Genomic DNA, 14138 nt, shown 5'->3' with positions numbered 1-14138 from the left:
TTCTTCCTCCCAGCTCTGGCCACTGCCTCCTCCTGGCAGCATCAGCTCTTGCAGAGGGCCCAAGCTAACAAACACACCAACGTTTCTTATCAGGGCCTCCAAAGTACACCCTTTGTGCTGACCTGCTCTGTTACTGAGATTCTTCTCACTATGGGGAACCAACGGCACAAGGACAACACACCACAGGCTATGCTTGCTGGGGCAAACCTTAGAAGAAATGAGATAATTTTCAACAAACTGGAAATTTCACTCCCAAAAATACATCCTGGAAACCTCACTGGTAAAGCAAACTTCCATGGTCAAGGCTACTCCTTCCAAGATCTCCTCCTGAACCACCACCACCTAAGTCTGGATGGAGCTGGCAGGGAACTGGCACTCACACCTCCCTTGCTATCCTCCTCCCCAGGGCCAAGAAGCCAAATTGCACACAGCCTTCTTATTATTTACTCGGACAATCCTGGGATGTGGGGAAAAGCACTATTTGCCACCTCCAGCAACTCCCCCTCAAGGGATAACATCTCCAGTGGAAGAAATGAAGTTGGCTCTAATTTATAGCTGTCCCTCCTGGAACATAAAGTGTCCCAGAAATAACAGCGCTTAATAGTGAATCTGAGATGGTCACAAGGGAAATAAAACCTGAGGTCAGGCAGAAAACACTACAAACACAGCTGCTTCTGTGGCTGTTTAGAGAGGCAGCATATGGGGTCATATAGTGACTCCAAAGATGGCACGTACCTCCTCCGAAGACCCTAGGCACGTAGGAGTTGGTATTTTACTGGCTGCTGTTAAGGACTATTTGAATAAAAGCGGCACAATAAAGCAGAGGTGAGGTGCAGGGCTATGACAAGTACAACGAGGGCAACAGGAATGATGAGAGGTGGACCTCTCTCCCTCCGCAGAGCCTCCCACCACTGATTCAAAGAAAGGGAGGAAAGTCTCCGTGCAGCAGGAGCCGTGATCCACGCAGAAAGAATCTGTTTCACTTCTAGAAAGAGCCACTTCAAAATACTTCACATTCCTGAGTGGTGCTGCTGGGCTTAGTTGCTTATCCCATTTGCTTACAAACTTGCAGTATTACAGAGAAAAAGTTGGAGGGACTCTTTGGCTAAGATTGCAGATCATGCAAATGGCACGCGAGAGAGAATGAAAGGGGGAAACAGAGGCAAAAGGGTTCAGCATTTCTTTAAGATTTTATCCAAAGAAAGCCAGACCTGTTCTCCATGCTTCAGGACTTAATTTATGACACAATAGCTTTGTTTCCCCAGAAACAAAACTTCCCTGGTAACTTATTTCCACCCAGCAGCCCTGGCCACTAACATCAGATACTTCAGCACTTCTACAGCTGAAGAGCCTGTGGCCCTTTGAATAGGAGACACACTGCATTGACCTTTCAGAGCTTCGCACGCTGTCTGGGTGCTCTTTAAATGCATCTGATTAGTCCTCTGTCCTCCTCATCTCCACTTCAAGTTCTAGCCTTTTTTCTCCCTCTTTCACATCAAACAACCAGGCACTCTCCTCCCCACTCATAAGCCATACAGAAAATACAACTACTTACTCCAGCAAGCTGCATTTTACCTTGTCCTCCAACTCCCAGGAGGCACTCTCTGGTCTCCAGGACCCTAAGCCTAAGAGGAAAAACAACTATTCTTTCTTGAGGGAGCCCAAAGCTTCTCAAAAGACTTTCAGGCAAGCTCTCTTGGCGCCGCTTGCCATTTCAGCCCTTACCAACCAGCTTCCAGAAACACAACCATCCGAAGCTGAGATTCCAGCACTACTTTCTTCTCAGTTGTGCCAGACCAGAGAAGACCCAACATAGGACAAACAACCCATCTTCTTCTCAATTTGTGCGAAGCAACAACAAACAGGTCAGCAAATTCTCTACTGTATAATAAATTGTGCATATGTCTAATGCTCTGCCATCTGTAATCTTCCTTCTATGCCCTGAATCTCAATCAGTTCTTCACTGAGGAGGTCTTTGTCCCAAATTAGGTCTTGGCCCAGCTGTGAAGCACAGAAAACACACTGTCCTACAAAGGAAGGAATTACAGTTCTCCAGGAGGCAGGATGAAGGAGAAGGGTTTGAAAGACGTCAATGTAGATTTGAGTCAGAAATTGCACATGACATCATGGCACGACCTTCTACTTCCTGCTAACCCACATACGTACATTAGGACAAACGGCATAACAACTCTTCACAAATATATAACACTATTTGTTAGGTAATCTCCAAGTTACTACGCAAACATTAATTAAGCTTCTTAGCACCCCTGAGAGGTAGGCAGCTAAGTATTACATCCTTCTACAGAAAAGTGTCTGTCTCAAGGTCAGTCTATGGTGAGAGCAGGATTACAACTCCCATTCCCCTCTGACTACTAGGCTGTATTCCCTATGCTGGTCGAGCTTGCTCCAGCATTTCATCTGCCTCAACTGGATGAACTGGTGGAGCTGGAGTTGCATCTCCAGCTTAGGGTCTGGGACCTGGATCAGAACATATGAGTTGTAGCATTGCGCTCCCGGTGCAGATGGCTTATGCTCTGAGGTTGCAGTTTCCAACTCTTACTGCACCAGAATCACAGTCTTGCTGCTTACAGCAGGTGCAGCTTGATCCTGAAGGTCGTTACGAGAAATTTTCATGGGCCATGAGCCACAAGACACGTTCAACATACCTTAGAGAGCTAAGGGACAAAAAAGCTCTGAAGGCAGGTATGATAACAATTCTGCTTCACTGCAGGGTCGGTCTTGGGCATGCAAATGAATCCAGTGTGAACAAGCAACGTTGGTCTCAGAAGTTTCTGGCGTTTTGCTTCCTCCCATATTTGGGGTACCTGACAGCCTGCACGAACAGTCAAGTCATGCTGCATGTGATGTGGCCCTGGCACAAGAGGTGGGCTGTGTGATTTTCACAGACTGGGCCAGGTATTTTTCATAAAGATTAAAGCAAGCAGGTGTCCCCAGCGAATGATCTGGTCACCTTAAACGAACATGATTTGGACATTGCTGATGATTTATGCTCTTATGAAAAGGCAGTATTTTTATTACAGATATTCTGCCCTACAGATTCATTAACTGCTTTGCAGGGGGGCACAGCCTTCCAAGTGGTAAACTTGTCACTTCAGTCTGTTCAGTGCCAGTTACTTCATAAAAAAAAAAAAAGAAAGAAAAAGAAAACTGCCAGGAATGGTCTGTTGCTTTCTACAGTGTGCTGTGGCCAATGAATTATTGTTGAGTAGCTATACAAGCATCATATTCATACCCTCCTACCCCTTCCCCTGGCTGCCAATGCAAGGCAGACTAGATTAGTTAATTACATCTTTCTTCCTTAATGATGGAATACTTAGAAAACTCTTATTGATCCTACAGAACATAATTCATGACCTAATTACAGTGATAAAACTGCAGGATTATCACCTTGCCAGCTATTAACTTCTAGCACTGATCTGAGTTAATTGGAAAAGAGATAGGTGATTTCTACGTTCTTGATTTGCAACATAACAGCAAGATGAATGAGGAAGGCCATTAAAGGTATGCAAAGCAATTTCTAGCCCCCAATCTGCTCTCAGCTCTCAATCCTGCCCAGGAAATACCAGACACATTTAACACTTTAGCTTTGTTTCTTCAGCCATTTGAGTAATTTGCTCAGTGGGACAACTGTATTTGATACTGTCAATTTTGCAGAAGTTCAAATGTGGAGCATGGACCTCCTTTTCTTTACCTGTCTTTTACAGATTTGAGGAGATTGATCTAAGTTCTTGTTTTGGACTAAGTCCTCAGTCACTCTCAGTCTGGACAGAAAACAAAAATAAACAAGCAAACCCCAAGAAGATCCTTGATTTCCAGAATTACACTCAACTTCCCCTTAACTACAATGATGGACTGTGGCTGAAGAAAGAAAGGAAAACCTCTTCCCTCACCAGCCCTTCACTGTGCTTTTCCTGAAAAGGATGCAGCCCCACCTAAGAACCAAGCTTTGATTGTCGTCACGGCTGCTCAGAGGGCTGCCTGTTAGGGTCATGCAATAAATCTAGAAGATGAGAAACTAGAAGTTTTCTACCCTACTCAGGGCTCGTCTACACAGGAAGCTAGTCAGCAGCAAAATAGGATGTGCATTTATAACGCGTTACCTATGCCACATGAATTTCCTGCGTGTCCGCTGTAATGCGCACAGTGTCTTAGTTTGGCTTCCTAACTGAAGTAAGCTCCTGTGTACAGATGCAATCTTCGTGCTCATTAGAAATGCCCACACGAGTTATGACATAGCTACTGTGATGCATGCTGTCTTCCCCACATAGGTAATCTGTTTGGTTTTAGTGTTATGACTGTTATCCTCAAGAAGAGGGTGTAATTTCTTGGCTTTCTGCCACCCAGACAAGTCTTTAGCAGTTGAGACTATAAATGCTAAGACAATGGGCTGGTCAAGGAAAAAGAGCTTTGAAGTTGGGCAAGAGTGACCGAACTGAGATTTCTAGTAATACCAGGAATTTAGGTTGCTACAGTCACATGAATGTAGAAGAAAGTCCAACGGTGGGTAGAAGCTAGCAAGTATTAGGGGTTAGCGTGGTGCAGAGCAGACCTTTTTTTCTCATGTTGCAGCATGAGTTCAGCAAACCACACCAACCTCTCACTTTAGATGGAGATACCAAAGAAACCTCCTGTTGGTGAGAGTTAGATGGTTAATCCTGTGGGTACCACTGCTGTTGAGGTTGCTGCTGACTTGCCCTTAAGCAGGCTGTCAATGCACACACACCATGCACAATTACTCGGCATAATAGGGCTATGAGGTCAGCATGAATCCACATCAATGAACCTCGTACGTCTCTGATGTAAGGCACCAGGCCAAGTGCTCTCAATTTCTCCTTGCTATCAAAAATGTGCAGCTCCCCCCATGCAATCTGGCTTTGTCAAGCACGTGATTGCTTTAAGAGAAATATGGCACAAGAGGAGAAAGACTGATGCAGTCTTAGAGTATACCTGGCACTGGCAAAACAGGAAAGCTCACCCATGTAAGTGCACACTCATTCAGATCCTGGCTGACACTACGAAACTTGAAGCTGGGAGAGATATCCGTTGTGGGAGACTCTGAACACAAAAGAAACTCAAAGCTTGCAGTAAAAGTTGATGGGAATTGAAGAGATTGCACATAAGGAATCTTCCGTATCTTCAAAAGTATTTGATTCGTGGGCAAAGAAGGCTCAAAATATCTTTGTGAGATAATATCTCCCCTGTAATTTGCTACCACACAGTTCAAATGGTGGCATAGAGTTCTCACAACTGTTTGTTCCAGACCACAGAGCTCCGCACTTCTGCACCCTTATACTGAACAACGAGACCACACTGCCTTGCAACATACTGCCAGTAATACACACTTGAAAGAGATGCACAAGGGCTTTGCAACATCTTTGAACACCTTAAGGTACTGGGTTTCCCAGAAGAGAAAGCCGTGGGTAAGAAATGGAAAAAGAAAAGTTTACTTTAGAAGCTGCTGAACTGGGAAGCACTTTGTTATGTGACTTTCTGAAGTATTTCCACTGTTACAGGGGAAGCCGATTCACAAATGCTGTGGGTGATCTGTTCCCAGCAAGAGAGATTCTGATGACCTATAACTCATCAGAAGGAGGTTTTCATATTCTGTGAGCTATTGTGTTGGACGGTCCATGACAAATCAGTTTCCTGCATTCATTTGTCTGTCCCTTCCACAACATCCTCTCTAAAATTTTACTGCTTTATTGCTTATAAACACCTCCCCACACAGTTCCTGCTGGGAAAGGCAGTTTACCATCTTTCTGAGGTTTTAATGAGAAACTTGTCAGCTGAGCATGCAGGAACTTACAGCACCTCTAATATATTTGCAGAAAATGCATCATCTGGTTAAGAAAAAAGCATGAGGAGGCCTCAGAGAATCATACAATTTTGCTGTTCAAAAAGAGATCCCTAGTCAGGAAACTACCACTACATAAAGACACGTGCACTCAAATAATTGGATCAAAATTAGGCAAATATTATTAATTCCTCTGGTAAAGCATTAATAAAAAGAAAAAAGAAAACCAGATGAGAGAATGAGATCTAAGAGGGAAGCAAGAAAAAGTAGTGGTTTACTTGAAATAATTTGTCTAGCTTTTCTGTATTTTTTAAAACAAGAAAGCCAAGAAAACTCAGCTCCTGAGAGACGAGGGTTGATAAGGTGACCCCAATATTTTACAAGCAAATGCACAAAACTGAATTCAAAGAAACAGCGAGTGAGCAAGAAAAGCAAGATACCATCTCTGAACTAATGCAGTGGTCATAAAAAATTAGCTCGAGCTAGATTACACTCCTGTCTTAAGGTTAAACATTACTCAAGGTTAAAATTATTCTTGAAATTATATTCTTGACCTAAGTCAGAGCTGCACAAAAACAATGAAAAAGCCACATGGTTATCAGAAGTCTCGTAAAGCATGGTCAATTTAACTAGAGCGCATGAGCCCAAACGTGTTTCAGAGCTTTTTTGCTCAGCAGTGACATCTGTTGCTATCTGGACCATCACCTAAGTCTGACAGAAGTTCCACCCTTCCTAACTATCCAGGAACTGCGCATCACAGTCTAGTGAGCTCACTGCCACATCAGCAGGATGATGGAGAATGTTTCCTAGAACCCAAAACAAAGGTACCTATGCTAATAGCTACTAAGAAAAGTTTACTCCAAGGCAGGAGGAGCAGGAGAACACGGGAAAAAAAAGTCTGATTAACTAAAATATTTGTTCTATGAACAATTTTTTAAAGCAGAAATTATTTATATTTTACTTAAAGCAAGGTCCCAAAGAGGTTACCTGGGACAACTTGTCCTCAGGCACAAAATCTGTCAACTAAGTTTCCAAGTAAGGCTCAACAGGCAAAAAGAAAGAAGATGAAACTCACGCATGAGTAAAGCTATCTGCATGTATTGGAGATTTGTCTCTGACATTAAAAAAAAAAAAAAAAAGGTATTATTAACATTAAACTAATAATAATTCGTATTTTATGTCATTCATTTTTTCAAAAAGCATCTCCAAAAACTTCCAGTGAAGACTGGCAGAATGTGACACCCATTTTATCCACAGGGAACTGAGGGGAGAAGAAAATGTCTTGTCAGAGATCGCACTATATCTGCGATGGGACCCCACAGTCTTGGAGCACAGACCACATGGCTTCAATCAGTAGGCACCACACATTTAAACATACGGTGTCATTGAAGAAAAATACAGTTTTTGAGAATCACTTTGAATCAAACAAGTACAGAGGGAAGTACCTATTCAGGAGGAGAGGGGAAACAAATCTCAGATGAGAACAAGAAATCAACAGCCTAAGGAGGAAGAGGGAAACTGCAAATGACTGGCATTGATCATCTTCGTATTTACACTACCTTACACCTGATCACCAGAGAACTGGAAAGGGTCAGAAGCTTTTGATGTGGTCTGTGGTCACATGAAAAATATCCACTGTGCTCAACAGAGAAATCCAGTATGCAGCTAATAAAGGATCAAGCAGGTCTGGAACAGTTTTCTCTAACAAAAGTATTTTAGAACCAATTTTGCCTAGCATACTTTAATAAATTACAAAGCTGAATGACTGACTGAGACTTCAGACTCAACCAAAAGGAATCCAAAAACCATTAGACAACTAACTGACCTAGTGAAATTACAGGCACATTTTTCCAAGACAACAGAGTAAACCTGTAAAAAATTATTTACATGCATACAGTCAAAGGAAAACATGATTTTTACTTACATTTCAGTGGCTATGAATCCAGTGAGCTCAGACAGGAAGAGAAACAGTATGAAGAGACAGCAGCAGACAGAGACTGGAAAAGAGGCACGGAGAGGAGAAGGTTAGTTTCATGTCTCTAACATAAAGACATAAACTGGTTTCACACAGGCATATTATTCCCCCCATGGATATGACACTTGAGAACTCTTTAGACACAATGACCCAGACGAGGCCATCAGAGCAGTGACTTCCATGGCACGACGATACCCAACATCCTTCTGAGAATCTTAATTCTTGGGCCACCTTTTCCATCATTATTTCCATCTCCCCATGGCTCCTGCATTCTCTATCTCCAGCACATAATGTTGGTCTGCCAGATCTCCCTCCTTCTTGACAATGATGCTTAACAATATGATTTCTTTGGAGCTCTTGCTTCAAACGTAATTTTATTACTACTAAAACCTCTAGAAAGGAAAAAGAATCAACACCATCTTTCTTCAAAAGCATACAGTCAGCTATGCAGTGTTTTGTGGATTAGGAAACATTCTGGTTTCTTGTCAAGTTCTAAGGCTATGTGTAAGTCATCTTACAGCCTACGCTACCCACTAGAGAGCTGGTACAGCAGAGAAATGGCAATAACGGACTAGGCTAGCCAATGCCTGATACACCTCTAATTTCTCCATTTGCCAATATATTGACTCTTCAGAAAGGGAAAATTCCCAGTGAAGGAAATGCGAAGTACCTGGACAAGTCCCATGTCTTTTCTAAGAATGTCAACCTAGAGTTAAAAGGAGGGAACCCAAAGCAACTGGCACATTACTGGTTATTCCTTGTCAGGAAATTATTCAAAACATCGTACAGTGACATTCACGCAGCAGTGACACAGTCACTGACCCATACAGGAGGGGCTGGAAGGAAGGACAGCTGTAAATCCTATTGAGCAGGGATGATTGGAGTAGACAAGGACGTGCCAACTCAAGAAGACAGGGCTGCAATGTGTATTTGTATTAAATAAAATACCCAAGTTCACCATGAATCACTACATGAAAGAGTAAACCAGGAAATGGCATGCTATTCCAGGGCTGTGACAACAGGAGTACAATCTGGCTCACCCCTCAATCCCAGCAAAGTTACAATGACCAAGCACTCTTTGGAAATTACCATTTTGCCATAGCCACTAAGTAGGATTGAGAAATACGTAAAAAAAACCCTGTTCCTCAACTTTATTCCACATGATCTATACAGCCTGAATACCCACTCCTTCGGGAAGCTCAAGCAACAGCTGGCTGGTGAGCAATTTTATCATACAATTGCGCCTGTCCAAACTCCCTTGGTAGAAAATGTGAGAGGCAAGGGAAGGAAGGAGGAGGTACTTAAGGCAAATACTGAGACAGACCCTCGAGTGACCTAAAGCCTTGTGCCTCATTCTTTAGATTAGTCAGTTTATAGTTCTGAGGAAAGAGAAATGTGTTGCTTCCCCTTCCTCATCAGAACAATTTCAAGGGTGGATGAATTTACTGACCCTTTGAAAAGTGCAAGGGATTAAAAGAGATGCCAAAAAATCCGTAAGGTAAGATGAAGAAAGAGAGAAAAGGGGAAAAAAAAAGTCAAAGACCAGTAGGAAAATGGGAAGCAAGAGGGGATATTCATTTCTATAGAGAAACCTCATCACACAGTTACTTCTAAGGCTTGGCCATCAAGACAGAGAACGACACCACTGCTGTAACCCAGGGTTGGGGGAGTAAGCCAGTATGCAGGGGAGAACGTCTGACATAGAGACAACCCTTTCTTCTTTAATTGCTTCCCATATTCCTCTCTGCTTGTTATCATCCTGTAAAGGCTTTCCACAGCATCAGCTAGACCTCTCTGCTCCCCAGCACTTCTATGGAAGCCTGGTACTACTAACTGTAAATTCTCTCCGGAGCTTTCTCTCTCTCTTCTGATTTTTTAACTCTCTCCTCTGCCATTTACATCATCAGATTATCTTCTCCTTTTCCAGTATACAAAATATTTGCTCCCTCAAGTCCATCTTCCAATCCAACTCTTGCAGTGAAGGCTTGTGACAATAGTTACCAAATACAGCACAGTAAAATTCCACTAACCCATATCTAAAAAATCCTGTAAGAATGTCCTGAAACATCTGGCAGGGACTGACTTTCAAAGCTCCTCAATGCTTTCGCCAGTCTCCAAACTACACAGTCAGTTTTAGACCTGTAAAGAGATTACTGAGGGTAGACATGAGAGGGTTGTATAAAATCATGAGCAGCCCAAAGGAGATGAATAGGGAACAACCAGTCACTGTCTTCTTCCAGTATGGGAATGGGAGGGAAGGGGGAGGTTAAAAACAAAAGGGGGTTTTCCTTTACACAACGCCTAACTAAATTCTGAAAATTGGCTATAGGTGTTGGGGATGCTTAAAAGAAAAAAAGTCTCTAAGATTTCAAAGAGGAATCAGACATGCCCTGAAGAAGAAATCTGTTGAGGACTACTCAATACAAAGGAACCACCTGTAGCTCAGGAAGTTCAGAACTGCCAACTGACCGAAGCCTGGCAACGTGTTTAACCTGTCCTCATGCTCTTTTCTCAAGCATCTGCTGCTGACCACTCCTGGCAAGAGGACACTAGGCTACACGGACATTTGCACCAGCCTAGCTAGCATGGCTGCTCTTGTGTTAAACTCTTTTTGTACACACCCATTTTCAGGGCAGGGGGGTGTCTTCGGGATGACATTTATGTGAAAGTCCTGTGTGTTAAACGGTCTCCTGAGACGTTTTTTCAGGCACAGAACGTGAGCTCCTCTCCTTAGCATGGAGCTGCAGGCATATACAATGTTCTCAGCGTAAGAATTTATGCACACAGTGCTTCAGCTATTTATTTCATAGTGCATTTCACTGCTTCCATGCAAATGTGAAGTTCCTGCCACCCACATTTGACAACTGTATTATATTTGGGAAAGTAGATTAAAGCCTAGGATCAGACAGAATAAAACAATTAATGCATAAAGTTTAGTTTAACTGCAAGAGCACTGTGATGTTCCCACAGAGCTCAAAGGACCATCTAAGACAGGTTTCTTAAAACTCTAATATGATAACACAATCAATATAGCAAAGGTTGCTGGTGTTAGACACACTGGAACACACTGCTGTTGGCTAATCAGTAACCCCAAAAGAACAGAAAATTCTCCCAAGAGTTTTTTTCCTACACTAGCTTCGGCAGCCTAACCTTTTTGTACATATCCCTTCTGATACATACCCCATCTGCGTACATTCCTGACTCTTCATCCCCACCCCACAAGAAATGAAAGAAATGCAAAGTGTTTAACACGTCATACAGACTGAGAATGTGAACCCATGTCTATATTAAGGCATAAAATTAGTAGTATTTATTGTTCAATGGAGCAAACTGCTATGAAGTGCAAGAAATGGGTCTTGTTACAGATGCCATGTGAATCATAACTCTGATATTTCCTGATGTGTATTTAAAACTCCAGCCTCCAAACAGTATAGAGTATTTCTGGATAACATTACCAAGTGTGCATACAACATGTGCATGCAAACTATGCATCCACACCGACTGTTAAATAGCAGGATTGCGACACAGCTGTCCGAGTTGCAGGCCCCTCTCTCAAGAAGTCAGACTGCTCCTCTCCAGCCAGATGCCAACTGTCAGCCAGCCAGGGCACGTGCTGCTGCTGCCTACATACCCAAACATGGCCAAGTTGTCACCACGTTAGTCAGGTCTGTTAGAATGGCTGTGCGCTGGCATCACAGACACGCTACACAGGAGCAAGAAGGCCTGCAAAAACTGGCACAAGCATCTGGTGGAAGAAGGACAATGATGGCATGACTGGCTGAGTGGCACAGGGATCGCAATGCTGCCTGAAAGAAGATATTTTTATTGAGAAAAAGAATGAGTAACTTCTGCACACTTTTCAGAGAAGTCCACAGCAGTGGGTATGTTGTTCTACACAAACCTCACTCCTCTAAGCTGCAGTGGACTGTTCTTGGTTCCTTCATTCCTACTAATTTTTGATAGCCAGAAGGGTTGCTACACAGATTTGAAATATCTTGTACGCTGCGTTCACTGCAACTTTTGAAGCAACTTTTGAAACTACAAACTCATACATAACAGAAAGACTTGATAACCCTTCAGTTGGCTTCTGAACTTGTCTATGTTTAAGATCGCCTGCTCTTCTCCACCAAAATACCCTAACACTTATTCCCCCTGAGCTGCTTCTTTCCTAGAGGAGTTGGCCACTTTAGCCCTGGTGGTCAGAAGCAGAGCTGGTACCTTCCATCCCTTTTCTTCTGTAATCTGATTTATTCCTTCTTCACTAATAAACCCCAAACTTCTCAAAGAAAGGCCTTTTTACAATCCAAAACCAACTGTAGGAATCCTGCAGTAAACCCATTCCTATTCCAGAGAGTCTTCAGCACCAGGAGTGATACGGAACTAAAGTTCCAGCAGAAATCATGTAGGAAGGGCCTAAATTAAGTCAGCTACTACGGGCTATTTTATATGTGCTCTGTAAACATTGGCAGACTTAAAGAAAGCCAAAACACAGCAGCAACCATAGTTGTTTCACATATTTATACTATTTAGATCCTAAAAGATTTTTTTTAAGAGGCAGAACCTTCCCCTACCCCCAAGCCCCTAATATTATTACAGACTGACTTCCCTAAAGCATTTATCATGAAATCATGCAACCTTCCCAGGCTTCAAACTGGCATGGCAATGGGCTGGTCTCGTTCATGGCCTCCTACAACATGCAGGATTTACTGGCTTTAAAATTACAAGTCACAATCTTGGTCAGACAGAAAGCCCATTAGGAAAGCTGCACACAAGATCCTCACATGCAAAGCCACCACAGTTTGTGGGCTGACTGTGTGGTTCAAAAGCTTATATCAGCCTGCCTAAAAACACTCTCTGACAAAAAGAAGGAGAACCAGTTAGAGAAGAAAATCAAAGCCTGAGAAGCTGCAAATAACAATAGAGACAAATAAGTCAGCTAATAATTTTAAGTAAGAGTCACAGCCTTCAAGCCTTCCCACAACAGACTTATCACTTGAGCTGTTTACTGCAGATCAGAAAGCTTAACACTGGATGGCCTTTGATGGTTTTTTTGTTTCTAAAACATACTCTTTTGCAGGTGATTCATAACAAGACAAATTCTCAAAGGGAGCCCAGTTATAGTGTGGGAACTCTTAGTTTCCAAAACAGAAGAGAAGGCAGGATCACTAACAAGTTCAAAGTGTTCCTTCAAAACACTAAATCTCAAACGCCTCTAAATTAGCAAACAGTTTTATTCAAGCCCTTTGTTCAGTTTCAGCAAACCTGAAAAGGGAGTCAAGGTACAAGTAATTCAGCAGTCAGAACACGGAGGACAAGGACTCTCTGAAAGTAAATATTTAGAGCAATGTGCTATCTTCACAGAAGCACAGAATAGTTGGGGCTGACCTTTGGAGATCATCCCATCCACCTCCCCTGCACAAAGCAGGGACAGCAAAAGCAGGTTGCTCAGGGCTGGGTCTAGTCATTCTGAGTATCTCCAAGGATGGAGACTTCCACACCACTCTGGGCAACCTGTTCTAGTCTTCGAGCATCCTCACAGCAAGGAGTGAGGTGTTTCTTTAGCTCACAAAGGGCTTTCCTTTGTGTCCATTGATTCACTGCTACTGACTCAGTTCTATTTGATGCCTGCTGTCACCAAGGGATATGACATCACTCACGTCAGCAATGACATACAAGGCTACTGACCCATCTAGAAGAATTGATGAATGGAGCACAGCTACACGATCAAAGGAAGTCACTGTTCAATGGAACAGGAAAGCTGCATTGGGCGTCTAATTACAGGCCTGGCAGGACCAACCTGATCAATGTTTACCACTCCGCACAGTGCGCTCACTGCACATAATTGTATGAAATTGCATTACTCAGCCTACAGCCTCCCTCAGGAGGAGGAAGGAAGGAAAAGGGGCCCAAGGCAAGAGATTTGTATCAGCCAAAGTCTATGTATTGATACACGGGAGTGAGAGTGGATCGCTATCGGTGGTTTCTGACCAAGCAATTTTTCCTCTTTAAAAGCATGACAAATAACAACAAAAGAAGATCTCTGCTCATTAGTCCCACCTACAACATCAGATGAATCCCCCGAGTATGTTGTGAGAGAAATAGGTGTTTCCCAGATCATCTTCACCGCTGGCCACCGCACATTGCAACCCACACTGCTCCTTACTGATCCAGAACCTGGGTTCCCCATTTGCAGCAGCTTAGCTCAAGTCTCTTCAGCAAACAAACGCCTGGGTACTCTAACTGTGAATACAACTGTTACCAGCTGTTCTTCACGCTGACTGAGGGGATGCCTGTCAGACAGAGGCAAAAAGATCTGCAGTCATCTTCCCCCCCCCTCCGCCCCCCCCC

General features: G+C 43.1%; 1 protein-coding gene across 2 annotated transcripts in view; it reads right to left on the bottom strand.

The window, feature by feature from the left end:
• ERGIC1 (endoplasmic reticulum-golgi intermediate compartment 1) overlaps positions 1–14138 on the bottom strand; it is a 58400-nt gene that overhangs the window by 22388 nt on the left and 21874 nt on the right. For both annotated transcript variants that reach the window (XM_035902480.1, XM_035902479.1), the window contains exon 3: positions 7740–7812. In XM_035902480.1, the coding sequence (XP_035758373.1) occupies positions 7740–7812 (73 nt within the window). The remainder of the gene's footprint in view (positions 1–7739; positions 7813–14138) is intronic.

Source organism: Egretta garzetta, unplaced genomic scaffold (assembly GCF_000687185.1).
Source record: "Egretta garzetta isolate BGI_Z169 unplaced genomic scaffold, ASM68718v1 scaffold209, whole genome shotgun sequence".
NCBI lineage: Eukaryota > Metazoa > Chordata > Aves > Pelecaniformes > Ardeidae > Egretta > Egretta garzetta.
Note: the sequence above shows the minus strand (reverse complement) of the source record. Positions and strands in the feature narration are given on the sequence as shown.